Genomic DNA, 27,998 nt, shown 5'->3' on the forward strand with positions numbered 1-27,998 from the left:
AGCAGATGTGGTGGCTGAGGCCATCGGCTGTGTGGACTTAGCATATACTGACTTGAGGTTTGCTGGGACCGTGTGAGACATATTCACACCCCAGCCCCTCTGCCATCAAAATCTTATTCACTAAAGGTACTATCTAAAGGCTGTCTCATCTGTCAATCTTCCCTTACATACGGTTAGTACTTCCACTGTTCTCCAAAAAACTTGCTTAAATATTTATTTAGTTTAATTTCCCTTTGTATCATAATTACTTGTTAAACTAGGACCTTCTTCTTGAATATAGGGACAACTTATTCATCTTTATAATATCAAAGAATCTAGCATTTTGCTTTGTATACAGTGAGTGCTTAATAAATGCTTATTGAATGGATGCTAAGATGACAGCTATGAACCCCGAGAAGCTCTATCCCTGCTCTCACGAGGCTATAAGCTACAAGTTTAAGGGTAACTTTCAACCGCCCTTAACTCCGAACTAATAACATTGTCATAACATTTTCAAGGTGGAAAGAACAGTTACATAGATGCCTCCATCTCTCGGTTCCCAGTCAAATGATGGTCATAAAAACGCTCCCTGTCATAAACAACTCGACCACAGCTGCAAAGCACATGGGGGCTCTCAGGATACAGAACCGTGATCACACAGAGCTGAGACCAGAGGGAAACATCTGGTCCCTTCTAGAGAGAGGCCAGCAGTTCAAATATGGGACACTATAATCCAGACTGGGTCCAGATCCAAGGAGTCACAGCCAAAGAGGTGGCTGTCAGGAAGGCCTGCTCAAGTCCTGTGAGGGAAGAAGAAATCCTGGAGTAGAGCCCAGCCCCCAAGACGAGGCCACTGGCACTTACATTCTGTTGAACAGACGTGCATCAGGCTGGCTACTGGCTACTGGCTACATATATTCAGGTGTAGATTTAGAGGCTGCAACCCAGTCGCACACAGGCCAAGCGATCTATTTTCAGATCCAGCTCACTCTTGGGGAAGAGGCTCTAAATATACCCTCCAGTGACTGCAGGAGGCAGATTATCATTGCCGGCAGCTGAGTGGGGGGGTGGGGCAGACAGGGACGTCAAGAACCTCACCATTACCCTCAGCACAGCGCAAAGACCTCACCACTTTAGAGCTAAATTTACATAAGGGCAAGTGTCTGTTATATTTGACGGGGTCTTCATGTATAAGCGCCTGGCCATGGGCTCTGTATGGCAACAAAACCACTGTTTTGTCCCCTCGGAAGAGCCACTGAGCATATATAGATGCCACAGAGGAGGACGTAGGCTAAAACTGACCTTGTTCTGTTCTCAGGTATTCACATCAGAGGGACGTCTTGCAATTATATAAGCCATGGTATTAAAATTTCCCCTGTGCATAACACCTGATCATCTACAGCACGCTTTTATAGCTTATTTATAAGCAGGTATGAAATATTATTAAAAGCAGATCCAAGGGGGCTGCAGTCAGAAAGGATGTTGGATATTAGGACATGAGAATTTATCTTGCTGTAATGATTTTCTCTGTAACGGGGAAGGCCTTTTGAGTCAGTGTTCAGCCAAGACATAGTTCTCTTACTGCCAAAAGCCAAACACTGTATAACTAACTCTATTTCCAGGCAGCTAATCCCAAAAGGCCAGAAAGCACTTAGTTCCAGAAGGCATTGAGCGAGAGCTGCATTAACCGCCAGCATTCAGGTAACTCTGCCGAATAGCAAAAATGAATAGAAATAGCTAAAGGCAGACGGAGAGTTGATCAGGGGCCGGGGTGTGGCACAAAGAGCGTCTTAAAAGTCAATATTTAGCCACATCAGAGAGAGTTTGAGAAATCTCTGTACTTAGTGTATTAGAGTAGCCTCAGAAGGGAAACTAGGCCCAATTGAGCTGGTACCAACCATGGGACACAGAAGAGAATGAGTGGAGGAAGTCGGGATCTGAGACATTTACCCCCACAGTAGGGTTGCTCAAAGCATCCATACACCATCTACAGGAGACTCATCCAGGAGGCTGTTAAACCCAGAGACTTCTGGGCCCTGTCTGGACTCTCTGATTCAGAATCTTTGGAGCTAGAGAGGGTCTGGGCATGAGGGTCTTTAACAAGCTCCACAGGTGATACCCATAGGCAGTGAAATTTAAGAATCACAGCTTTACGGAATGGTATCTAGAGAAGGCCAAGCCTTACCCGGTTATGCACGCCATGTTGCAGTGTAAGAGATTACTCATTGGCGCCTCCTGGTTACTCTGTAAAGTCAACATTAATGTCTTTTCATAGACCAAGCTCCTAAAGTCACGATTGGTACAAGTAGTGGAGTCAAGCTTAGGAAATTCTTTTGACTCTAAATATTGGGTTCTCTCTACCACCCTTCACCTTGAAGATGCAATCCTTTAACTGTCCAAACCTCTGTCCCCGGCAGGCAGGAGGCCGAGGCTCTGGTCAGATGAAGGTTCTGGAAAATGGGTTGAGGTCGGGGGTGAGGGAGGAGTGAGGGAGGAGTGAGGTGGTGTTTGCCTGCAGCTATAGGTTTTTGAAAGACTTAGTTGGGAGGAAGTCGGCCCGAGAGAGGAGAAATAGTTCAAAGCATTCGGGATACAGAGAGCTGGCTGAAGAGGAATACCCTGGCAGAAGGAGCCCCAGAGGATGCCCAGTTAGAGCTGGGCTACAGGAACTGCAGGACGGCGGGGGAGGGGCAGATCCAGAAGCAGTTCCCCGGTGCAAAGGCCCACGGGGAGAGGAAGGGTTTTCTGGCTGCCGGTGACGTCACCCTGGGCAGCTGTTAGCGTGAAGCGTTATTTCTGGAATTGCCCAAACATCAGTGACTCTTAAGGGGGAATTTCAGACACAGCAGCAGGCTGGGCACAGATATTTAAGGACTGGAGCCTTTGTGCCGCTCATCAAAGCCTCTGTCTGAGGCTGATGCTGCCCCCTCCCGCCTTGGCCCTGCATGGATGCGGTTGGTCCTGATCCTTCACAGGCTTCAGCCAAGCCTGCAAGGGCTCTGAAGTCCAAGGTGGAGAAGGCAGGGGCAGCAGAGAGGACTTCCCCTTGACATCCTAGCAGATGGAAACAGTTCCCAAGGACTTCACACCACCCAAAGCTAAAGCAGGAAGGGGGGAAATTCAGTTAATCCTATCAGCAGTTCCTGAACATCCCTTATTTCCCCAACTGTGTGAGGGGCAGGGATACACCCTTTCTACACTTCAGGGAAGGATCAGTCATGCCAAGTAATTTAAAAAAGCAATCACGATTAGGGCTAAAAATTCATCACCCCTTTTCCATTGGCAATTAGGCAGAGGACTGTTAAAACTCCCATTTATTGATCCCCCTGGTAGGCCAGGAGGGCAGTGGGAGTGAGGCGAAAGGGCACCTCCTGCCCTCCCTCCCCATCCGTCCTGCGGCCTCCCGACAGCCTAACCCTCCTAATGCATAGCTCCGATGGGACTCCGACCAGATACTCTTCATGGCCCCCCTCTGCCCATGGAGGTATCTACACTGGGTCCCCTTCCACTTCTCCAAACCTTCAGCCCTCCCCTTGACTGAGGCCCATGCTCGTCTCCAGAAAAGTGCACAGCGTGCACGTCCCCAAACACACCTGGCACACTCCTTCTCCTTTGTTCTCTGCTTTCGCTCAAGCTGCTTTATCCTTCTGGAACACCATCCGTCGCACTAATCATCCCCATTAGCTGAATCCTAGCTGGTCCTTCTCCGGGCACCTATATGTCACCTCTTCCTGATCCTCCCAGGGAGGTCTCTCTCTCTCTCTCTCTCTCTTTCTCATCTCCCCCTCTCCCTCTTCTCTGTGTGGCTGTCTGTATCTCCTTCTCTCTCCCTGCTCTTGAAACTCCCACCCCCACCTCCCAGCGCTGAGTACCTCCCTGTTGTGATCCACAACTAGCTTAGCCTTGTGACCTTTGGGTTTTCTCATCGTGAAGCATATCCACAGATGAGTATCATTGAACTTGCTGCTGCTAAAAACCCATCCTTCATGCCCTTTGAAATTCCTGCTCTTTTCTCAATGTCTACTGAGGGCTTGGCCTAATTGTGATGAGGCAGGGACCTCAGTTTCCTTGGGGGGTGGGGGGCAGTGAGACTCATCATCCCACCTCTGTGGATCAAAGTCTTTTCCTTTGGAAGCTTTCTATGTCACATGCCCCCCATCCCTGCCCCCCAGCAAAAGTCGGGACCTTTGCTTCTATGCTCTGGTGGTACATCCACTCTCCCTTGCCAAGCACACATCCCAGTTATAATTAAACAATTGTACAACTCTTTGCTTAATACCGGTCTCCTTCCACAGACAGAAAGCTCCATGAGAGCAAGGCGCATATCTCTTTTATTCATCAATGAATCCTGGGGACATGGCTCATAGGCAATGAATCGTTGGTGAATGGATGACTGGCTTTTATCACACTCTGTGCTGGATGATAGCTTTGTGTGCATAGTGTGTGTTTTACCCATCCTTCACTGTCAAAGAATACAGGTGATATAGGACACTCTTTGTACTCCCCAACATTTCCATCATGCCTTGTTCCTAGCAGGTGCTCAAAAGGAAAAAAAAGAAACAAAAAAAAAAACAAAAAGAAGTTGTTGAATCTAATCCTCTACTGGGAAAGCAATCCAAAGCAGTGATGGTAAGTCAGTAACATCACATTTGATTCAAAAGCAAAATTTAGTCCAATAAATCAACAAATGATTATTGAGCACCCAAAAGGCGTAGAATGTTTTGTCTGTCTCTCTGTGTGCCTGTCTGACGATGATAAGAGGGGTGTCTGTAGAGGGTCTGGTTTGAGTCCCAGCTTGGCCATTGGTACTGAGTGTCTGTATAACCTTGAACAGTCAGATTCCCTGAATGTCAGCTTCCAGTTTCTTCAGCCTTTAAAATGAGCACAAAATTCTTAGTTCACAGGAACACCATGAGGATTGAAGGCAGGGATGTATTTGAAATCCTTTTGTAAAATGTGAAGTGTGATAACATATATAATTATTACGAGTGCGTGATGCAAAGAAAAGGCAATGAAAGGAGACAGGGCTGTGAGTCCCAGTCACCCTGTAAGCAGTGAGGCGTGATCCACGAGGGGGGCGTGAGGTCCAAGCTCTCTAAGCCTGTCTGTCCTGACCCCCTGACAGTCCCTAAGCCTCCCAAGACACAGGTTCATCACCTTCTCAAATGGGCTCCAAGGCGCCTGGCATCCTGGGAGGAGCAGGCTTACTAATAAAGAGATTGTCTTAATAACGTGAAGTACCGGGTGCCATGGTAACGGGCATTACATGATCTGGAGAAGAGGAGCAGCCTTTGATAAGAATAGGGAGCCTGCAGATGGGAAAAGGGGGGTGGGGATGCACACGGGACGGGGGTGGAGGAAATGCAAACACGGACAGACGCACAGTAAGCACCAAAGGGAACGAACAAACAGTATTGGTGATGCCTGCCTCTCTGGGGAGCTTCTCCTGTCTGCACCCTGCCAGCAGCCGTGTATCTTGAGTATCTCCAGATTTTCTGCTGCTACTGCAGTTGAGGATTCCCCAGCGTACTTAACGTGGTAGCCCCCAGTGTTTTTTAAAGATAAAAGTACGTGCAAAAATTTGGGCAAAAGCAGGTTGTGAATTTACCAAAAAGCTAGAAACACGGGTTTTATTGGTACTCACCGATGAACGACTTCAGGGGGTATTCTTGTAATTCGGTTTGGCGTGGCCTCTTGCTTGACAATGTTCTCCATGAGTCCTACGGATGTGGAGAACCAGGGTCTGTACACCGTGACTGGAAGGTCAATGCCAATGCTGATTTCCATATCATCAAACTTCATTATTCTATTAAAATATTGTCTGTCCATCTGAGGACATGTCACACAGCCCAGGAGGCTGCCAGGGCAAGGAAAAGCTCATTAGATGGAGCAAGGAAGGGGACTCATGCCTGATGAGTCCTTGCATGCTCCAGATGCTGGATTGGGGGCTTTATCCACATTACCTTCTGCCAGGGAGTCTTACTATCTTGGGGACAGTAAGACTGACCCCCAGCCAGCTGTGAGATCTTTGGCTTTTTTTTAAGACAAGAACTTCTGTTCACAGACATTTTTATGATTCCGTTATTAAAAGAGCTTCCGCCTCCAGTGGTCCCTAAGTGTCTCCTCCATAACCTTCATTTCCTTTTTCTTCCCTCCCTGCTAAGTTCATCAGTTAAAAGTGAGGTCCTGAGACAATCATCATGGTGAAGAGAGCCTGTTTCCTTCTGGGCTTTAGCTCATCTTTTGGCTTGGGCTCCTTCTGTAAAATAGTAGTTGCCTCAAGAGCAAATTGAGTGGCTATTTTTGTATTTATTGACTACATAGATGTTTTTGCCATTGCCAGGACTAGTGGAGGTGGGTCTAACGAAGAGGAGGATTTATATTTGGAACTGAGAGAGTTCCCTACTACCAGGATGTGGGGTCCACTGGAATGTCATAGCATGGGTGGCTAAGAATATGACTTTTATGGGGATTTTTAAGGAAAACCAGACTCTTCTCTTCCTCTGTTCATGTAAGATCAACGTGATTGCCTGCAGGAAAAAGGAGGGACTTTCTATGATTCCTTTAAATATTTTATGTGAATTCAAAGGAGCTTTGGATTTTTTCAAAAATATTCTTTGGACCAGAATACGGCAAAATTCAAACAACAACTGGCTCTAGGTCATGGAATTTTGAGGTGATTTTTATTTTCTTCTGCAGAACTTTCAATATTGTATGAGTTCCCTATTAGATTTTCCTATTACCAATTACATTTACAATGAGAAAAATAATTAAAATATTTTAAAAATTTTAAACAAAATATTCTTTTTTCCTCTGAACTTGTTTTCTGCCATTGGTGCATCAGCAGTCACAGCCCCTTCCCTTATATATTTTATTTCATAAGGCACATAGTTGAGAGGAGCAAATCAAACAAACAGAAAAGCCTGGAATCCTTACCTCCCTGAAAAAGCCCTAAGGTTGGAGCCAAAAACGAAGGTTTCACGAGCATCCCCTTGGCGCAGCCGCTCAGGGGCCCCCCACCTGAATCTCATCCCATTAATGAATCTGTCTCTTCAGCTATCCCTCCCCCTCCCCTCTCCTCCACCTCCTCCCACCCGTGATCATTTAGTTACCATCTGCTTTTCATGTCCCTCGAAAGTCACTGAAAAGATGAGCGATCAAAATTCTCGGACCATGAAAGCCCATCTGACTCCTCTTCTTTCCTGCTGATTTTCCATATACCTTCATAGAGTAACGTGTGTGCTCTGTGAAATCGGAAGACCTGGGTTCAAATCCTGACTCTGCTATTTATAGCACATTAGGAAATACACTTCACTTCTCTGTGCTTTCATGTTCTCATCTGTGAAATGTGAATGACGGTTGGGAATATGAGGGATATGTGAAAAGAGGAGAAAACATGTGAAAACACAGAGCATAGTAGGTACTCACTAAACGTTAGAAAATACCTGTTCTTATCTCCAGAGGACTGCTCAATTCTCCAACCAGCGCCTGGGGTTTATCAGCAGGACCACCAGAGTAGAACCTTCAGCAGTTTAACCCCAAGAGGTCAGGCTGACAATGGCAATTTCCACAAGTCACAACTGTTGACAGACACTCTGTGATTATCTGGACTTGGGATGGAACTCAGCAACAGCACGGCAGGCCAGGTATTGAGCCAGCTCTACCTGCCATGGAACATTAGAGCAGTTCTCTTTCCAAGGATTTGTATATTCCAGGAGACTCAGTAAACATGGTTTGATCATCTCCCGTATTCTAGCCACTGTGCTGGCCTAGGGGACAGAAAGATGTATAGGAAAGGGCTCCTGCCCTTCTCAAGCTCATAATCTAGTGAATAATTTTGATGTGGAAATCTGTATTATGCTACACTTCCCTTTAGCCACCACTCTCTCTTCCCCTTCCCAAATGTGCTGTCTGAGCACCCTCCCCACCCCCCACCGCCATCAGTTTGCTCACCTTCCACTTGTTTCTCAGTCCACATAGTCTGGCCTCCAGGGCCACCACTCTAATAAGACTGCTCTTTCCAAGGTCTTCAAAAACCTCTTTGTTTCAGATTTGAATTAATATGTTTTAGATACTGTTTATTTGACAATGGGACAGCATTCAACACTACTGACTGTTCTCTTCCCTTCTTAAGCATGATCCTTTGGCCTCCTTGGCACAATCCTCTCCAGATCCAAATATTCACAGGCCCTCTAGACATCTATGCTTGGATGTCTCACAACCATCTCGCACCCACCATAACTTAACTAAACTCAGAATCTTGCCTCCAAATCTGCTTTTCATATAGAGTCTTCCATCCCCAGATGGCATCTCTAGCCACCGTGTTGCTCAAGCCAGAAATATAAGTCATCCATGAAACTACTTTCCCCCTTGCTCCTTTTACTTCATCCCCCACCCAATTCTGTCAGTTCTTCTCTTCATCTTTAATGTACCAAGCTTGATCTCCATCTTCTTTGGCCTAGACTACTACAAAAACCTCCTTTTCCCCCTGCTTCCACTGTTACCCTCTCCATTCCATTAGCCACACTATAGCTAGATTTTTTTTTTAATGTGGATTCGATCATATTACTCCTATGATTAAAATCCTTTAATGATTTATAATTGAACTGAAAAGTAACGTCCTTTACCATAACTTGATCTTTAAGGTCCCCATGACCTGGACCCTGGCTACTTCTTTACCCTAAACTCATATACTCTTGAGCTCCATCTGTGTGTCATAGATGCCCAGCTGTCCTTTCAGTGCCTACAACATGGCACACCCTTTCCTGCCCCAGGGCCTTTAAACATGCTATCCTTGCTGCTTGGAAGGCTCTTATGCCATCTCTATCAGGCAACTCCAACCCATTTTCTAGGACCCAGTATAATTGTCACCTCCTCAGTAAGTCCTTTCCTAAAACTCCAATCTAAATTAGATCTCCCCACTATACTCCTTCATAAGCCTTTTTCTCACCAAATTTTATCAAAATTTTACATTTATTTATCCCATTATATATATGATATTTGTATCGCTAAGACTTCAACCAACATGAGTGCAGGCATTTTGTCTATGACCTTAATTGTCTTCCACTGAGGAAAGAGACCTGGTAAACAAACAGTCCTCCACAACCACAAAGGAAATTCATGCTGGCTTTAGAGATTAATAAACTTTCTCCTTCATTCAAAAAGATAGGAGTGGAATTCCAAAGACTACTAGGTATTTGAGAAAAATCAGCATCACAGAAGAATCTAGATGAAGAACCAAAACGCCCGAGAGAAAACAAAACAGAAGAGACCTTTTAAATGATTCTAATTCCCGTGCTCAGAAAGATTCAGGGAGATAGTACATGCATAAAACAAAAAGAGTTACTGTAAAAATAAAACATCCAGAGAGCAAGAGATTGGAAATGACAAACACAGTGGCCAAAGAGAAAAGGTCGATAGAGCAACTGGAAGGCAAATTCAAAAAGACCTCCAGACCATATAGATCATAAAGACAAAGAGACAGAAAATTTCAGACAAAAAGTTAAGAGACTTAAAGGATCAACCCAGTAGGTGGACCATCCATTTAATGAGCATTCCAGAAAGTGAGAATAGAGAAAATGACAAAACAAAGAAAGAATGACAAATGCCTGGAGCTTACAAAAAACACAGATTAGGCCCACCACTCATATATATATCCCAGTAAGAGCTTAGAAACGCCAAAGATAGGGCGCCTGGGTGGCTCAGTTGGTTAAGCGACTGCCTTCGGCTCAGGTCATGATCCCAGGCTCCTGGGATCGAGTCCCACATCGGGCTCCCTGCTCAGCAGGGAGTCTGCTTCTCCCTCTGACCCTACCCCCTCTCATGCTCTCTCTATCTAATTCTCTCTCTCAAATAAATAAATATAATATAATATATATAATATAATAAATAAATATAATATAATATAATAAATAAAAAAAAGAAACGCCAAAGATACATAAAAACCTAAACATTTAAAGAAATAAAGCTGGTTATCTATAAAGCAATGTGTATAAGACTGTATGCTAAAGGTCAGAAATTTGACATCCTCTGCAACCTTTTTATAATGATCATTTGAAAGCACACTCCAGCCAAATAAAGAGAAATCTGAGAGAGAGGAGAGCATGGGGCTCAGAAAGAGTTAAAGTAACCCCGAAGTGAAAGGAATTAAAATCCTATTGTGACAGTTCTCTAGGGGACCTAGAAAATAAGCAAGCACATTAGGAAAGGAGGACAGAGCCCTCTGAGAAGAATATCTTCAAGAGTCAAGGGCCCTTTCAAAATTCATGGCTCTGAAGGTAGTTACTATCAATACTTAATGGAATAAATGCTCACAGGATCACTGGCATGCATTGATTATGGAAAGGGAGCTGAAAAATGCTTTCACAGAAACAACAGAACACGACTAAGGGAGTGTGGATTTTGGAGTCAGGCCACCTGGGTTCAAGCCTTGCCTCTGTGACTTACCACCTTGTGAAATTGCTTAGTCTTGCTAAATCTCAGCCCCTTGTGCCTGAAATTGCAATGATGATTGGCCCTAGCTCATGGGGTTATTTTGGAGATGGACCAAGGTAACGTATACACAGTGCTTAGAATGCTGTGCTTAGCACTTCATACATGCTCCATAAAATGATAGCCATCGTTGTTTTATGGAGGTTGATCCTGAGGTGCAGGAAAACTAAGTGGTATATACAAACAAGAACATGAAGCTCAGATCCAGTTCCTTCCCCAGGAGGCCACGGGAATTTCATAGTTCTTCTATGATTTGGGTAACCTGGAACATTGATTCTGGGAGCATTCTCCTTTGAATGGGAAAGTCTTAACAAGACAGTGTTAAAAAGATAAACTGAGGTACGTTAAATTTTTTTTTAGAGAGAGAGAGAGCACCCAAGAGTGGGGAGAGGGCAGAGGGAAAGGGAGAGAGAGAATCTTAAGCAGGTTCCATGCCCAGCATGGAGCCCAACACAGGGCTCGATCTCATGACCCTAAGATCATGACCTGAGCCAAAATCAAGAGTCAGATGCCCAACCAACTGACCCACCCAGGGACCCCATTAAATTTTTGAAGAGTTTATTTGATCAAACATCAGTTGGAATCCACCAGTGCCAAGCCAAAAGTGGTTAGGGGCACCTGGTGGACAGGAACTAGAGGAGAGACTTTCATAGAGCAGATATATAAGCAAAGCAGGGAAATTATTTCATCTAAAACTGAAGCCATTGTCTTATTTAGGAAAGCCTAGTTGGCCGTTGTGATTGGCTGCTCTTAAATTTTCCTTTCTTGGATACAAGTACATTGATAGGAATTGACTCTGGCTTAGGTAGGCTACCAAGCCATTACAGCCACCTCAGTCAAAAGGCCTCCATGTTTAATTCCTTCAATAAGAGAATTACATCTTTAGGGGAACCTGGCTGGCTCAGTCGATTAGGCATCTACCTTTAGTTCAGGTCATGATCCCAGAGTCCTGGGATCGAGCCCCGCATCGGGCTCCCTGCTCAGTGGGAAGCCTGCTTCTCCCTCTGCCCCTCACCTTGCTCATGCTCTCTCTCTCTCTCAAACAAATAAAAATAAAATCTTTTTTAAAAGAGAGAGAATTACATCTTTCTATGGGTCTAATCACACTGCTTAGTTCTGAGGAAAATAATAAATAATCATAACACAAATACTCATTGATTTTTAATCTATAAAATCAGCATCTACACCAAACACAGAGGATGTAATGATAGTTACAAAATAGAGTGTAAATATTTCAAAGAGCAATGGAAAAGTAAGAGAACAGCTGATACATCCAAACATGGAGGGAGGTGAATTCCTCATTTTGCAATGCAAAATCAGAAAGTCCTGTCTGAAGTTGGGATATCAAGAAAGATAATCTTTTGAAAATACAAATTTAAATATATTATTTAAAATGACACAGGTGAAGAACAACAAAAAAAATTAGGAGAGTTACAGTTACTGCAAAACAGTTATAACCTTCCTCTCTTACGGTGAGAAATCAATAAATGCTATTTAAAATTGAAAAACCAAGAGAAAGGCATAAAAGCATTTAGATGGTTCAAGTCTGGAAATTACCTCCAGAAGAACTAGAGACTAGACACAGGGAGGGAAGGGAAGGAACAACTCTACTTTTCATTTTCTGTTGTCCTTTATTGCTTGAGAATTTCTTATTCTGTGCCTATATTACTTTAATTAATTAGTGAGTAAAGAACATGCCACGCTACTGAACAGAACTTCTGGGTGAAGGGCATCCTCCACAGAGCTCTGAGGGGAGACTTGTTGGAACTGAGCAGTCTTACAAGTAACCAGTGATCTCTGGAGCCATTCCAGAGTTCTCCTGATGTGAGCACCACCCAGGGGTGTTCTTCTTACATCTGAAATACACATGTCCTACAAATCTGAGCTGACTGATGGCTGGCATTACAGGAGAATAGGGCCTATGGAGTTTCACTGGCCACAGCAAAAGAGACCCACTGCTGAAAGTGGCCGTAAGCTAGAGATTCTAAAGCATGGTGGGCTGGGTGGAGGCCATGACATAGTGGTCAGCATAGTAGGCCCTGGAACCAACGGCCTTGTCTGGACAGACACTAACAAGCTATGTGACTTCAGACAAGTGATGAAAATAATTAGACCTGTTCCCTGGGGGCTTGCGTAGCTTAAGTGAGCTCATTTGCGTTAAGATGAACTTTAGCTGTTATAAAGACATGCAGAGTCTAGCCTCAGGGAGAACCTAATGTCAATGATGAATGTTTTGGAGATTCCGCTAGGTGATGATCCCCTATAGCTTTTCCCTTCCCTAGAGAAACAACTTGATTTTAGCCTTGGGAAAGAAAATGCCAATTTTGGGAACAAGAAACTATCAGGACTAATGCTACTAATAAAAGTTAACATCTATCTGCCTGGGTGGCTCAGTGGGTTAAATGTCAAACTCTTGGTTTCAGCTCAGGTCTTGATCTCAGAGTTGTGAGTTCAAGCACTGAGCTGGGCTCCATGCTAGGTGCCTACTTAACAAAAAAGAAATAAGTTAACATTTATCAAGTTGCATGTTTGCCATGCGCTAGGAACCGTGCAAAGTTACACACTTCTTAGCCCATCTTCACCATGAGGTGAGACAGACTTTATTATCTCTGTTTTTTTGTTTTTTTGTTTTTTTGTTTTTTTTTAAGATTTATTTGTTTGTCAGAGAGAGAGAGAGAGAGAGCACACAAGCAGGGGGAGTGGGAGGCAGAGGGAGAAGCAGGCTCCCCGCTAAGCGGGGAGCCCGATGCGGCACTCGATCCCAGGACCTTGGGATCATGACCTGAGCTGAAGGCAGATGCTTAACCAACTGAGTCACCCAGGCATCCCTATTATCTGTTTTGTTTTGTTTTTTATAGTGGTAAAACATAACAAGACTTAGCACGTTAACTATTTTTAAGCGCAGAGTCCACTAGTGTTGAGTCCTGTTAAAAACAAGATGACAGGCTCAAAATGGAGTTACTTATGCTAAACCCCACATCACCAAATCCAGTCAACTCAATTACAGTTTCTGCTCTACCAGAGATTCAATTGTAAACCAGCCAATCAGGAATCTCCTGACCAGCAATGGGTAGGTAATCTGCCTTATAAAACCCCTGCCATCCCCTAAAGGGAAAGTAACTTTCTAATCACCTAGTATAACCTTCTAATCACCTAGTATAACCTCCTTGTTTCTGCTCCCTTCCAACTATAGAAGTCTTTCATTTCATAGCCCCTTCCTAGCCGCTGGATTGGGTGCCGCCTGATTCATCAATCACCAAAAAACCAAGAAGACCTTTAAAATCTACTCAGTTAAATTTTCACATTGTACATTCACATTGCTGTGCAACCAATCTCCAGAACTCTTTTCATCTTGCAAAACTGAAACTCTCTACCCATTAAACTACAACTCCTTTATGATCTCCATTTTGCGGAAAAGGAAACTCAGAGGAGTTACTATGTGAAGCCATGTGAAAATGCGGTTATCCAATCACTTTTAACCTATGAACAAATGACAACTTGGAATAATTCCATTTAAGAGCCCAAGGCAGTTATTAGAAGAGCCAGATTTCCCGAAATAGTCCACGGCGATAAGACCACTCCTGTAGGAAAGCCTGGGGATGGCACCCAGGCCACGGAACTAAGCCACGTGGGAGAAGAGAACCTACAAGAGACACATGGAAAGTGACATGGACTTTTTCATGTCATTAGAAAGAGGCATTCAAATCATTCTAAATTATTCTAAGGCTGAGCTATAGGGTGAATCCAGGTTTGCAATACCTGACACTGATTCACTTTGGAGGATCATTTTTTTAAATATATAAAATGTACAAATAGAGTATTTTCCATGTCTTCTCTTCTTTGGCTTCATCTCTTCATATGACTTTATAGATCTTTAGTCGCCGTGGAGGCCATCCTCAGAAGCTGCAAGGCTGTAGTGGGCTTTGCAGGTGGATCTTCATGAGCATGAAATGCATTGGGAGGCAGGAGAGTGGGGGAGTGAACTGCGCATCTATCACAGTGATGGGGAGCATTCATGCATTACCCTGAAGCAGAGATGGGGGAGGGGTGCACCCAGAGGCCGATGTCCTCCCCTGGCTCAGGCAATGGTCTCAGTGGGAACTCTATGGTTTTAATATTCACGTGTACCTCCCTTGGAAGCTCCACACCCTCTGGAAGGTCCCTTTACCCCTCAGTGTGTTTGATAAGTGGTTTTTCCCCTAACCCTTTCTTACCTGCCTGGCCTCACATTCTCTATGCCCTCTCTCTCTCATCACCTCTCAATACATCTCTGCTCCCTGAACACTTCAGCAGACTCAGGCTTCCTCTTATTATTACTTTCAGAAAATTCTGTAGGTGGAAAGAAATTTAATCGGTAATAATAAGGCTTTCTATTTTTAGAGCTCCTGCCTTCTGAGCAACCCGGAGGATGCCACAGTTATAACAGAATCAGTTAAAGGGTTGAAAGGGTCTTCCAAAGGTCTTCTCGGGATGTCCCCTGCCGAGAGGCAAAACTTTCCTGAGCCCCACCTTGGACAGGTGCTAGCCTCCTTTAGTCTGACCCTGGGGGTCAACTCAGTTCCATCTGGGATTCTCAACCTCAGAACCTGCCCCCACCCCCAGCCAAGAACCCTTCTTTCCATCCCCTGCCCTGGTTCCCTTTCCCCAGAATGGTTGCAATGGACTCCAAATGTTCTCCCAGCCCTTAGCATCTCAGCCGGCCAACATCTGCCCCACCGATACAGTGATCTGTCTAAAATACAGCTTTGGCCGTACCTGGAGTGCAAGGTTAGGTGTGCAGTGTTAGGGGAAGACAGTGGGGATGAGGATTAGGGACAGTGTCACAAGTTGGGACTCAGAATATCAGAGGAGGTCACCAAAAAGATGAGGGGACAGAGATGTGTCAGGCAAAGGGCACAGCCAACGCAGAGCCTGGTAGTCAGAAGTACACGGAGCTGAGGCCCAGCAAGTGAGGCAGAGTGGCCTGAGTGGGGAGAGAAGCAGAGCGGAGCTCCCAGAATGGGAGCCGGGACTCTTTCCACACAGCAGTGGGTTGCTGGGTGGTGGCAGTCACGGAGGCGGTCTTGGGCAGAGTTAAGTTGAAAGGCCCTGATCCCAAGAAGAGAGGAGGAGACAAGTGTCGGGGAGGATGACATTAGGAAAGTGCATCATGGCTTCATCCCACCTCCTTACCAGGGCTCCAAACTCCTTAAACTGGCCACCCCAGCCCCCACCACATACACACGTAGCAGCCCACATCTTCCCTTCTGGAGTGCAAATAATCCTAGTCACTTGTTGTCATGTCTAAGCCTCAGGATAGAACAGAGGGTCTCAGATTTGGAGTCAAAGTCTGGTTTCAAGTCTACCACCTAAGGGTTTGCCCTCGCCATGGAGACTCACCTTCTTTAGCGCTAAAATGCCACAGACACACCTCCCTCCAGGAGTGGATGGGAAATGATGTATGTGGAATACTTCGGACACATGGACAGTGCTCAGTCAATGCAGTTTTACTATAAATGTTGCTGTTTTCTTTGTAATTCTCTCTCTATTGCCCCAGAGCACCCAGGATCTCTGTGTCCCCAAACTTGAGGCAGGTGTGTGTAGGCTCCAGCTAATGGCGCTTCTCCCTCTCCAGCGGGGCTTCCCTGGGTTCTCTGGGCTGAGTCGGATGAGGCTGACCCTCTCAGAGTGGATTAATGAGGACAGGGGTGTGTGTGTGTGGTATGTGTGTATACAGGTACATCTGTGTCTGTCAGTTCTGCGGAGAGTAAAGGGGGGAGAGAGAGGGATCAAAAAGGCAAATGAATGCAAGACATGGACGTGAGTCCAGCGAGAATGGGGCTAAAGCAGATGAGCAGCAGGAGGTCTAAGGGGAGGGGTCAGGGTCCCCCTTGCTCAGTCCTCGACAGAGATGGGTGCCACGGAGGGTGGACATGGCAGACTGCCACACCTTCTTGGCTCACAGTCCCACTCAGGCCACTCAGGCCACTCAGGCCAGGATGGAGTCCTTCCCCTGCTGTGCTACCTCGAAGCTGGGGGAAACTAAGAGATTCTCCAGGGCTCAGGGCTGGGCTGAGATGGCAGGGAGTGGGTAACTCCACCAGCTTCAAGGATCCACCGAGGGTTTCTGTGCTTCTTCTGAGGACAGGCTCTGTGACCACATGCTTTTCCGTGACATCACTGTCAGTGACCTTTGGGGGCCAGCAGGGTGGGGTCCAAGGGGATGGGTACAGGCCAGGATTCTTTGGTAGTCACAAAGATTGGGATTGTGAGCCACCCAGAGCTAGAGAGCAGTCTCAATGGGCACAATGTTTCTTGCTGGACTGGGAATGGCTTCCCTGCCCTGGGATATGCCCAGGACTATAGTGGACCTGTTGTCTTTGCTCCTTCGCTATATTAAAAAGCACATTGTTGAGCACAGAGGCTGTGTGTGTGTGTGTGTGTGCACGCACACACACACACACACACACACACAGAAGTGTAAAGAGTCGCAGAAAATTGCATTTTGCTTTTAGAACAAATGATGATGATGTGAAGTGGAAAACTTGCAGCCCAGCCAGCAGAGAGAATTGTGTTTTTGCTTTTTAGAAGCCTCGGGAAGAAGAGGAGGAAGGAGGAGGAGGGGTGGGGGAAGACCGCGCTGATGTTTCCAGAACACCAGATAGCGCTGGAAGAGATCAATATGCCCAATGAGTCCAAAGCTGATTACAGAAAACACAGCCAACTGCCCTGTGTTCGCTTAAAGTAATAGCCTTAAACACTCAACAGAGATAATTTAATGACCTTATTGATTTGGGATTTTAGCCCCCTCCCCCCAACATACAACACACATGAACACTATTACGGACCCATACGTGGTATTTCTTGTTTGTTTGTTTGCTTTGCTTCTTTTCAAAAGCTAATGTAATTGGCATGACCTGCTCCATCAGCTTGGAAAATAAAGCCATATCTGTTTTTCATACGTGCATTCATCACTCAGCACCCCTCCCCGCCAGCCCAAACTGAAGGATGGCTGGTAGCATCTCTCCTGGGACCCCCGCTCCCCACAAAACTGAAGAGCCCCAGGTGCTGGCTCAGCCCAAACCGGTTAGTGTAAAGAAATAATTGAGAAATCCGATCAGCTCACCAGCACCCCCCTCCCCACCCCGCCAATTTCCCACTGTTGTCACTTCTACCCGAGCCACATGGTGCTGCTGCTGAAATCATGTCTCCCCTCACAGACTGATGTCACCACGTGGTGCCTGGCTCACCCAGACCCTACTCAGGCTGCAGAGCTTCCTGAGGGTGGACAAGCCTAGGTGCACCCGCTCGCATGCCTCCCCACCATCCCAAAGCCATGTCCTCCAAAGCAGGATTGGCAAGAGGCAAGATGATCCCCCCGGAGACCCCTGTGAACAGCCAGGGCCATTAAACCCATCACAAGCAACTTCAACCGTTGACTTGCAACAGCTCAACAGGGCCTGGAAAGTACCTCAGACATCATCCAACCCTCTCTCCTTGTTTTACATCTGAGGCATAGGGGGCCTGGTAAGACTGGGTGGCTTTCCAGCGTCACATGGCTGCCCAGGAAATGTGCTTTTGTGGGGGTGGAGGTGAGGTGAGGTTCGATCCCTGGGAGGCCTCAGGAGGCATATGAACGTGTACCCTTAGTCACCTGTCCCCCTCTCCACCACAGTCACACCCATACCCACAACCTGGCCAGCTCACCTGGGCCAGCGCGCCCCATTGGATGTCCATGGAGAAGTCCCCTTCATGCCTCTTCCCACCTCCTGGGAAGCCCCTCAGTCCTGGGCCAGCCGGGGAGATCGGCACCCTAGACTCTGTCCAGTGATTCGCTCTTCCTTACCCTGCGTTCCTGCATTTTCAAACTCTCCCTGTCAACTGGCTCCTTCCCACCAATTCAAACATTTCTAAGATTAAAAAAAAAAAAAGTCCTTTGCTCCAACATTTCTCTCTCCGCCCTCCCCACCTTCCCCTTCCCTCCCCCCCCCTGCTTTCCCCTCTCCCTTGTCTTCTGTCCTTCATTTCTCTTCTCTCCAAAGAAGTTTAAGCCAACACTCCCCCACCCCCTGCACACACTCATGGCCATCTTCCCAAGGTCACAGCTTCCATAGTGTCTGTCCTCAGCGGCCCCGGGGCAGCGTGCTGGCCACATGCAGGGAAAAGTCTGGGGCTCACTCAGCACTGGGAGGGAGGGGTGGGTGCGGGAAGGACGGCAAAACCCAGCTGCTGTCCCCAAAAAGGCCCATGGCCCTACCGCTCTGCGGGTGGTCAGGTGGGAGCAGCCTCGACCTGTCCCAGGGCCTCGAGGATTCTAGGTGTCCGGCTGCTGAGGGCAGAGGACACCCCCAAGCCAGTTCATTAGATAGACGTAGGGCATCTATTCTGCTGCTTCAGATTAAAAGATCCCCAGCACCAGGGTCTCCCTCCCCCCCGCACTGGTTGGTCTCCTCCTGGAGCCTCTTTGATGTGTGCACGCTCGGACTTTTGCGTCCTTGCAGAAGCTAGCTTAGGAGCTGCTGGTAAACCTGATCTTCCTGACACTGAGACTGACCACATGCTACTTACTGCTGAAGGGAAAGAAAGGGAACCAAAATATACTGAGCACCGACTAACTGCCAGGCATTTTTCTAGAAGTTAGAAATACAACAGTGAGTAAGAGTAGAGTGTTCCCTGCCCTGGCGGGGGGGAAGTGGGGCTTACATTCTAGTAGGGAAACAACACACATGGACATAAATATAATAACTACAGATGGCAAGAAGTGTCGGGAAGGATTAACAGGGTGCTACATTCATGACAGCGCCAGGGACTTCCTTAGGGTAGGGGGATGTCTCTCTTAGAAGGTGACATCTAAGCTGAGCCCTGAACACGGGGCTTGCAGACAGAATTCGAGATGCAGTTTAAAGCCATGCTCAAGACAACATTGTGATGGTGTGTCGCTGTCATCCATGATTTCCACACCAGGACACTGAGGCCCTGAGAGACAGAGTCACCTGCCCAGTAGCAGGGCGCAAACCAGTGTGACAGACACCAAAGCCACGCTGTCTCTGTTCCGTCCCCTCCCTTGCAGTACTTGTACCTTCATTCCCAGTCATACTAAGCACCTGGCAAGCCTTGAAATCCAGGTCTGCAGATTTTCCTTGAACCTTCTTAGAGATCTGGGTCCAGCCCTAGTAAAGCATAAGTGCCAAGCACCTACTACGTGCTCTCTTCTCTCGAGGTTCTTGGAAGACAAGCCAGGACATAGCCCCCAGCCCAGGCGTGGCGTGTGAAAGGAGCGCGGAGTAGGGGCGATGGCTGAGGTCGGAGTTCTTACACAGGGAACTCTGCTGTGAGCCGGAGCCCCCGGGACAGTCTGGCCAGGCAGGCAGGAGGGGGCGGGTCCAAGCCGGGCGCCGCGTGAGCTCAGGCAGGAAGCCGCCTCTTCCGGAAGAGACCTAGGGGCTGCAAGAGGCTGCCTGGAAAAGCTGCCAGAACTCTCCATGACCCGCCATAGCCTGAGAAAGTGGAAACATGGGTCCAAGACTCTGAATCAGTCCATCGGTTGACATTTTCTGAGTGTTTAACTTATGGGTCCTAAGTACCGGATGAGGCGCCGTGAGGGCATTGCAAGAGCACAAAACCATGATCTCAACCCTGCAGGACTCGTAAACCTCCTTGCAGAGAAGTACTCAAGCTTATGAAACAACTAGAGAGCACTTGTACCCAGCCACCAGGCAGCACATTGAAAGCCACGTGGCTCAGACCGGTAAGGCTGTGAGGGAGGGCTTCCTGGAGGAGGGAGACCATATGTGTGTCAGGTTTGACAGGTGGGGAGAGCGCCATGTTGGCAGAGAGGTGGTGATGGACATGCCATTTACTGGAACCCAGAGGAAGGCTAGGTGGAGGACAGTCAGTGAGAGCACAGGCATGGAACTTGGGAGGCCAGAATCCATCAGGTCAGGGAAGAGTGACTCACGGAAGGTTCTTGAGCAAGGCAGTCACAGGATAAAAGCAACACTTTCAAAATTATAATAGTCATTCCCCACTTGCATGCAACATTTTACAATATTCAGATCACTCCACATACATTATTTCATTTGATGCTCACAAATACCCAGTGAGGGACAGAGTGATCACTGCCTTTTGGACCTGAGGGAATGGATGAGAGACGTTTAAATGACTTGCCTGTGGTCACACATCTAAAGGAAGGAGCCAAAACTGGAGCCCCATCCCTTGACCCATGGAAGGTGGGGAGCACAGTACTATGCCAAGGGCACGGCTTTTGAAACCAGACAGACCTGAGTTCAATGGCAGTTTTGCCAGCTACCAGTAAGCTGTGTGGCCCCGGGACAGATTATTAGCCTCAGTTTTCTCATTTTTAAAATAAGCATAGTCACACCTTAGAGAGACGCAGGTGTGTGGTGAGCTATACCGTACCGATGGGCCCACAAAGCACAGATGCCCTACAGACACAAGCTTCCCTCCTCCTTCTTCACTGCTCTCCACTCAGAGCCTGAACCAACCGAGTTATTAACCCAACTGCCCTCCATCCCGGAGCGATGCCCGTGAAGCTCGAGGCACACCGTTCCACCCTCATGACCAAGGAGCATGGGTCCCACTTACCACAAGGTTGCGGCCCCATCCCAAGCCAGGCAGTGGGTCCCCTCAGCTGGAGGGTCCCCAGACAAGCAGCACATGTGCATCTGAGAACAAGCCACTGTGGGGGCAATGGCTGGACCCCAGACTTGAGAAACCGTCTAGCACACCGCCATTCTTCCTTGAATAGGGCAGGCCTGGATTTGTTTTCTATTTTTTTTTTTAAACAAACAGGATTTGAAACAACAGCCCACACAAATGACTTCTTAGAAATCTCACCCTTGACTTATCATTTGGAATAAAAGCAATTTTTTATCCTGGCAAAGCTCTTTATTCTCTTTGGAACATTTTCATATACATTATTTCACTTGATCCTCAGAACGCCGAAAGGGAGACAGGCAGGCTTTACTGTTCCCTTTGAACAGATGAAAAATCCATGGCTTAGAGGTGGGGGCTGGGGGCCAGAGCTCCCAACTCCCTGCCCACAGCACCCTCCCCTCGCTCTGTGCTCAACTCCAGGCCACATCCACCCATTGACAAGCTCCACTCTGACGCCTGAAATCCCCCCCCGTCCCATTCAGCTTCTGAATCATCAGAGATGCTCACGTGAGGCTCTTACAACTGGAGGGCATGATGGAGCAGTTTTGAAAAGAGACAGCTGCCTTGGACACATCCTGCAAGTGGGCTAAACTCTCTACCATACAATCGGGGGTCCCTAACCCACCACCCTGCCCAGGAGCCCTTCCTTACAGCTCTGACCACCCCCTCCAACCCTCTCTCAACCTGGAACCCTCAGAAAAGCAGAAGACTCCTTTGGAGTCAGCTCACCTGAGGGTTGAGCCTCCAACTTCAGACGGAGAATTTCCGTAAGTCAGTCCACTCCTGGAGCCTAACTTAGCAATCCTAAGGAGAAGCTAGGGGTTGCCAAACCAGGCTGCTGATTGGCTCCCATGTAGAGGAGACCTTCCCCCCCGCCAGCGGCAGAGAGCAGCTTAGGATGAGAACAACAAAGGAATACTTCCCACCAACCACTGTGCGTTCTAGGCACATAGGATACCTCAGGGAACATAACTGACGAAGTCCCCTGCCTTCACTTAGCCTATATTCTAATGAGGGGAGACAGAAAAGCAAAAATGAGCATCATCAATCAATAAATGAAGAGGCAGGCTAGGTGTTATGTGCCATTTGAGAAAAGAGTATTGGAGGGTAATGAGGATGGAGCACTCTGGGGATAGTCAGGGTGGCGTGCAGATTACGATTTTAAATAAGATTGTCATAAGCTTTGTTGAGAAGTTGACATTTAAGCAAAGATCCAAAGCAATAGAGGAGTTGGCATATGAATATCTGGAGAAAAGGCTTTCCATGCAGAGGGGACAGCCAGAGCTAAGGCCCTTGGGAACAGGGAGGAGGCCAGCGTAGCTGGAGTAGAGGATGCAAGGGGGAGAACAGTAAGAGATGAAGTCACAGAGGGAACAGGGCCAGGTCCTGTGGTCACAAAGGGTTTTATAGGACATTGTAAGGATTCTAACTTTTACTCTGAGTAAAATGGGGGCATTTGGAGACTTTTAAGCAGAGGACTGAAATGACCTAACTATTAGCATCATCACTCCAGCTGCTGGGAGGGGGCCGGGGGCGGGGGAAGAGCTGGGAGACCAGTTAGGAGGCTGCTGCAGAACGCCAGGTGAGAGATAATGCAGTTTCCAACCCGGGGCAGCAGTGGAGATGGTAAGAAGTGGTCAGCAGGAGCCTATTCGAAACGTAGAGCCAACAGGACTGGCAGAGAGGTTAGGCGGAGGGATAGGGCCGGGAGAGGAAAGGGAAGGTAAGGCAACTCGCAGGGTCTGGGCCTGAGCAGCTGGAAGAATGGAAATGCCCATCAACTGAGAGGGGCAGGACTGCAGGGGAGCAGGGCGTGGGAGAAGAGGGGTTCAGGTTCGGATGCCCGCTGGGTGAGCCCTGGAGACGTCGAGGTAGCAGGCCATCAGGCCAGCTGCCGCCAGCTTCGCTGACGGCCGCCGGCGCGCAGAAGCAGCGTCGACATCCACAACCCAGCCCCCAGAGCCCATGGCCCATGAGGAGGGCCTGCCCGCCAGCCTCATGCTGTAAGCCCTCGGCCCCCCCAGCTCTCCAGGCCTTGCCGTCACAGACCGCTCCCTATCCACGAGGCAGCTCTGAAGGCTCCGAGGCTCGTGGCACAGAAAGCAGCCTCAGGGAAGCATTTTCAGACCCAAGCTAATGGTGTCCGGGAAATCGGCACGCTGTCCTCTTCGTCCAGAACAGCTCTGTCCGATAAAACTTTCGACAGTGATGGAAGTGTTCTGCATCTTCCCAGTCCGATGCAATAGCCACTAGCCCGCTGTGGCTTTTGAGCACTTGAAATGTGGCCAGAACAACTGAGAAACTAAGTTTTGATTTTGTTTGATTTTAAGTAATTTAAATCCAAACAGCCACATGTTGGCTGGTGGCTACCACATTGGATACCATAGTGCTAGGTGGTCCTCACCACTCCATACCATCTAGCAAAACTGTGCTCATCCTTCAAGGCCTCGTTCCAAGGTCTCTAAGCTTCCTTCTGTTCGTGCGAAGAGAGAGACCCCTCTTCAGTACTCCCATAGTGTTTCATACCTATTTCTAGTAGCTCGGTATTCAGGAACAATTTGGTGGCACTTCTACTCCCCGGTAGACTATGAGCTTCTTGCCAGCAGGAACTGTGACTTTCTCATCTCTGTAGCGCCTGGACCTGGCAAAACGTCTGGCACATAGTAGGTGCTGAACAAGTAATTGTTGAATGAATGGATGAAGGAACAAGTAGAGGTTTCACATTTGTGCCCCGTCCTTTTTTCTTATTTCTACTAAGTGGAGGTGAGGTCAGAGATGGGAGACCAGAGCCATTCATTCAGTCTCCATCAGTACCCCCCCCCCCCCCCCCCCCGCCGCTTCCTCCCCTGGCAGAGCAAGGGACAGAAATGAGATTGGACCAGGTTCAGAGCCCACTGCCCCCATCTTGTTAGAATAAGCACCTGTAAGGGAATTTCTAACTCGGAAGCCAAAGGAGGAGAAGATAATTTTTTTAAACAGATAATCATGACAAAATCATTTTTAGTTAATAAGGGGATGCATTTTACCCAGGCATTTATGTCTATGAAAACTAAAGAATTCTCTGCTTTCTATTTTACTGCCAAAAGTCATATTTATTGCTTGTTCTTTAAATAAGTGATCCAGCTTTATCTACGGCTAAGCCCAGTGGTTCAAGCTGCATCACCAGGATGAGGAAACCCCACACTGTTAGCTCCCTGCAACTCTAGGTCTGGGTCACTGAGGGGCTTACAAAGTGTCCTTAGAGCTAACTGCAGGCCTGAGCTTCTCAGAGCATATGATTATTCTTGAAAGTCTCATTGCTTTCTTCAAATAGCGTTTGAGTATTTCTATGCTGAAGGCATTGCACTGAGAGTCGTGGAAGGTACAATACCATCCCTGTTCATGAGAAGCTAGTACTTCAGGTAAGAATTATGAGAAAAGTGATTGTGCTTAAGGAAGAAACAGGGCTTAATGGCTTTGATATAACTGTTAGTTTGGGAAATACTAATTTTTTCATAGATTAGACATTGACTGGCCAAGACCCAGTGTCTCCAGATAACCAAATTAAGCCTTGAAAGGGATAAGAATGGGAAGGTGGGGGGAAAGAGGGACTTGGAAAAGGAGCAATAAAGTGGAGACAGACGGGGGGGGGGGAGGGAGGAGGCGAGAGAGTGTGAGTTTGGGCCCAAGATGCTTCTGGCTGGGGTTGTTTCTTATGTTCCAAACAGCTGGCTGGGTGTATGGAGTTTTGGATGACTCACCATGTAGGAGGGGTGCTGGGGAGAGAGAAGAGGAAGGCACAGGAGATGGGAACCCCCTTCCGCCCCCTCGGGGTGGGGCTCTGCATTCTGTCTCATGGCCTCACCCAGGCCAGCCAACAGCACAGCCTTCAGTGCTCAGAAGCCATTTTATGAGGTGGTTTTAAGAGTCCCCCCAGGCGACCAGGGGTTTACCCCAGAACCCAGGGACTTCGGTGTCCTTGTTCATAATCCTGAACAACCACGTGTCAAGAATCTCTTAAAAAGGAGTGGTATTCACGTGTCAAAATGGAGGTGTGAGCTTGAGTCATCCTCCCAGAAGAGGAAGGAAGGGGGAGGGGCAGGGAGGATTGACCTTGAGCATCGACTCTCAGACGGGAGCTGCAAAGCCCTCCACGGCTCTTGGATCTTCAATCTTCTCTCCAGACTCAGGCTCAGTGAGTGCTTTGTGGCCTGAACTCCATCTGCCTCCCTGCAAATTCCTGTATTGAAGTCCTAACCCTAGTACCTCAGAATGTGACCATGGAGATGCGGCCTTTAAAGAGATGATGACGTTAACATGAGAGGGGTAGGGGGGGCCATAATCCAATCTGACGTGGGTCCTTACAAGAAGAGGAGAGTAGGACACGCAGGGAGACCCCGGGTGCGTGTGCACAGAGGGAAGGCCACACGAAGAGGCAGCAAGGGGGCAGCCATCTTTGAGCCCAGCGGAGTCCTCAGAGGAAACCAACCCTGTCAGCACCTGGATCTCGGACTCCAGACTCCAGAATGGAGAGAAAATTGATTCCTGCTGTTTGAACCACCCAGTCTGTGGTACTCTGTCATGGTGTCCCTAGCCGCCTCATACAGCGGGGAGAGGAGCTCATCACGTGGCCTGAGGGCGGTCCTAGGAGCGTCTCAGCTGCGGGGCATGTCCATCTGCCATTGCGTTGTGGTCCCTCCACCAGCCCGGACCCCAGACGGTCACTGTGAGAAACTAATGTTTGAGTTTCTCCCACATGCCAGACACTATGCGAAGTTGCCTTCTTATCTATTACCTCACATAACTGTTACTATATACCTGGGGCTTAAAGCAGTGACCTTTCCCTAATGTCACCCAACTAGGACCTGCTGGACCCAGGGTGGAAGCCCAGGCCCTCTGATCCTGGGGGCATCGCTCCCTCAGCCACACCAGCAAGGGGCTCCCTGGAGCTTTTAAAGACCAGGGATGTCAGGAACTGCCTGCCACTCTCTCTTTCCAAAGTCCCAGAACATGGTCGCCCCTAACCCTTCACTGGGGTTTCTGTGTAAGTCCTGTGACATAGAGAAGAGAAATATTTATTAAGTCCTAATTCTGTTTTTACTGAACTTTCTTTTTTTTTAAGGTTTTATTTATTTATTTGAGAGAGAGAGAGAGAGAGCAAGAGAGGGGAGAGGGTCAGAGGGAGAAGCAGACTCCCCGCTGAGCTGAGAGCCTGATGTGGGGCTCGATCCCAGGACCCCGAGATCATGACCTGAGCTGAAGGCAGATGCTTAACCAACTAAGCCACCCAGGCGCCCCCGTGAAGACCACATAGAAGTTTTGATCCCTCAGAAACTTAACCACTAACAGCCTACTATTGACTGGAAGCCTTACCGATCACATAAACAGTCAACTAATACCTATTTTATATGTTTTATGTATTCTATGCTGTACTCTTATAATAAAGCTAGAAAAAAGAAAATGTAATTAAGAAAGTCATAAGAGAAAATACATTTACAGTCCTGTGTTGTATTTATCAAAACTAATCCACATATTTAGTGGACGCACACGGTTCAAACTCATGTTGTTCAGTGGTCCACTATATGGCTTTCTGGACACTCGGCTACTTTTTTCTCCTCGGCCAAGCCTGCCAAGCCCAACACTGTCTGGAACTGCTTGTCAATATATATTTTTAATGGGATATATTTATAATTGGATGCATTTATAATCTCTTCTTTATGGGTACTTGTTCTCCTTCTGGAATCACAGAGGCATTTTAATAGATTGGCTTTGACAGCAAAGAAGGGACTAGAAGCAGGTCCCGCCTGCTCCTGGGCCAGGTGCTTGCGCACTCTGTGAAGAAAGGCACCCCACCACTGCGCACCCGTGCCTACTTCTACAAGAGACAGATCACTCCTGGGTGGGACAGAGGGAATCGGCTGAAAGGTTTAGTCAATGCTGAAAGAACCCTTCGATGGCCATCCCTATGATGGAATCCTGCTTGACAAGTCCTCACTGTGTCTCTACTACATGCCAAGCACAGATTCGCTGTTCAGATACAGCGTTCTTAGCAAAATCACACAATCATCAAAACTGGAAGAAATCTTAGAGATGGTGTGATGGATTCCCTCCCCTCGAGGGGAGTGATGTGATGCCTGGACAGGGAAAGCGACTTGTCCTAGGTCAAGCAATGGGCAGGCAGAGGACTAGGCTCTTCCCCAGTCCTGGGCCAGCGGTCCCTGACGTCCTGCGTATCATGTCCAAGTTGGTTCACCACATTGTGAAAACCATGTGCACATATGGAAAGGATCCACAAAAATATAACCCACATTGACAAGGGACGGAAAATCGATGTTTAAATTAAGTAGCAGAGATTCCAGCTGGACATAAGGAAGCACTTTTTAGCTGCCAGGGTGATAAAATATCAGAATGAGCCAATCAAAGGAAAGCATGCTGAGGAATTCTCGAACGGACAGGAGATAAGCATTGGTCTTTGATCGCTGAAGGGTCACCTGTCCCCCAAACAGAGAGCTGCAGCAAAGCTTCTCCCGATCCCCACCAGCTCTATTAGAATCCATTCAGGATTCCAAGCGCCTTCTGGAAGACTCTGGCCAAGCAAACTGCTCTTGCTGAGTTCTGCATCACTGATCCTATAATTTGTTTGAAATTTCCTCTTAAGACCACTTCTTCGCCCTCTTGTTTTTTTTAATTTCAAAAAGCTTCTATATTAAATGCCTTTGTGAGGGGCCAGAGCAGAATCTGGAATTCCTGAATCTTGGGCTTTGGGATTTTTTTTTTTTTTCTTTTGCCAGAAGTGACATGCTGAGGGATTAGAGTCTTGGCAGTAACTACAGGTCCAGGCAAGCAAAAGGTCAAGTGCAGGGCAAAGTTGGTTGACAGACACCATAGATCTC

At 47.5% G+C, this 27,998-nt stretch overlaps 1 protein-coding gene and 1 long non-coding RNA gene across 4 annotated transcripts in view; one reads left to right on the plus strand and one right to left on the minus strand.

The window, feature by feature from the left end:
- Window positions 1-19,777, minus strand: part of RXRG (retinoid X receptor gamma) — a 69,433-nt gene extending 49,656 nt beyond the window's left edge. The window contains exons 1-2 of one of the 3 annotated variants that reach the window (XM_025892154.2): window positions 19,529-19,777; window positions 5,624-5,699 (exon numbers count right to left, since the gene is read on the minus strand). In XM_025892154.2, coding sequence (XP_025747939.1) covers window positions 5,624-5,699; window positions 19,529-19,534 — 82 coding nt within the window. In that variant the 5' untranslated portion in view covers window positions 19,535-19,777. Of the gene's footprint in view, window positions 1-5,623; window positions 5,837-18,156; window positions 18,202-19,528 lie in introns of those variants that run through there. The other 2 variants (XM_025892156.2, XM_073884069.1) reach the window with 2 other exon arrangements.
- Window positions 19,778-19,903: 126 nt separating this feature from the next.
- LOC141371035 (uncharacterized) lies at window positions 19,904-27,864 on the plus strand. Its single transcript, XR_012375639.1, has 3 exons — window positions 19,904-20,197; window positions 21,547-21,893; window positions 26,228-27,864. It is a non-coding gene; the product is annotated as an uncharacterized lncRNA (long non-coding RNA).
- Window positions 27,865-27,998: the final 134 nt, after the last annotated feature.

This window comes from Callorhinus ursinus, unplaced genomic scaffold (genome assembly GCF_003265705.2).
Source record: "Callorhinus ursinus isolate GAN/ISIS: 27379988/994484 unplaced genomic scaffold, GSC_fseal_2.0 scaffold54, whole genome shotgun sequence".
Taxonomy (NCBI): Eukaryota; Metazoa; Chordata; class Mammalia; order Carnivora; family Otariidae; genus Callorhinus; species Callorhinus ursinus.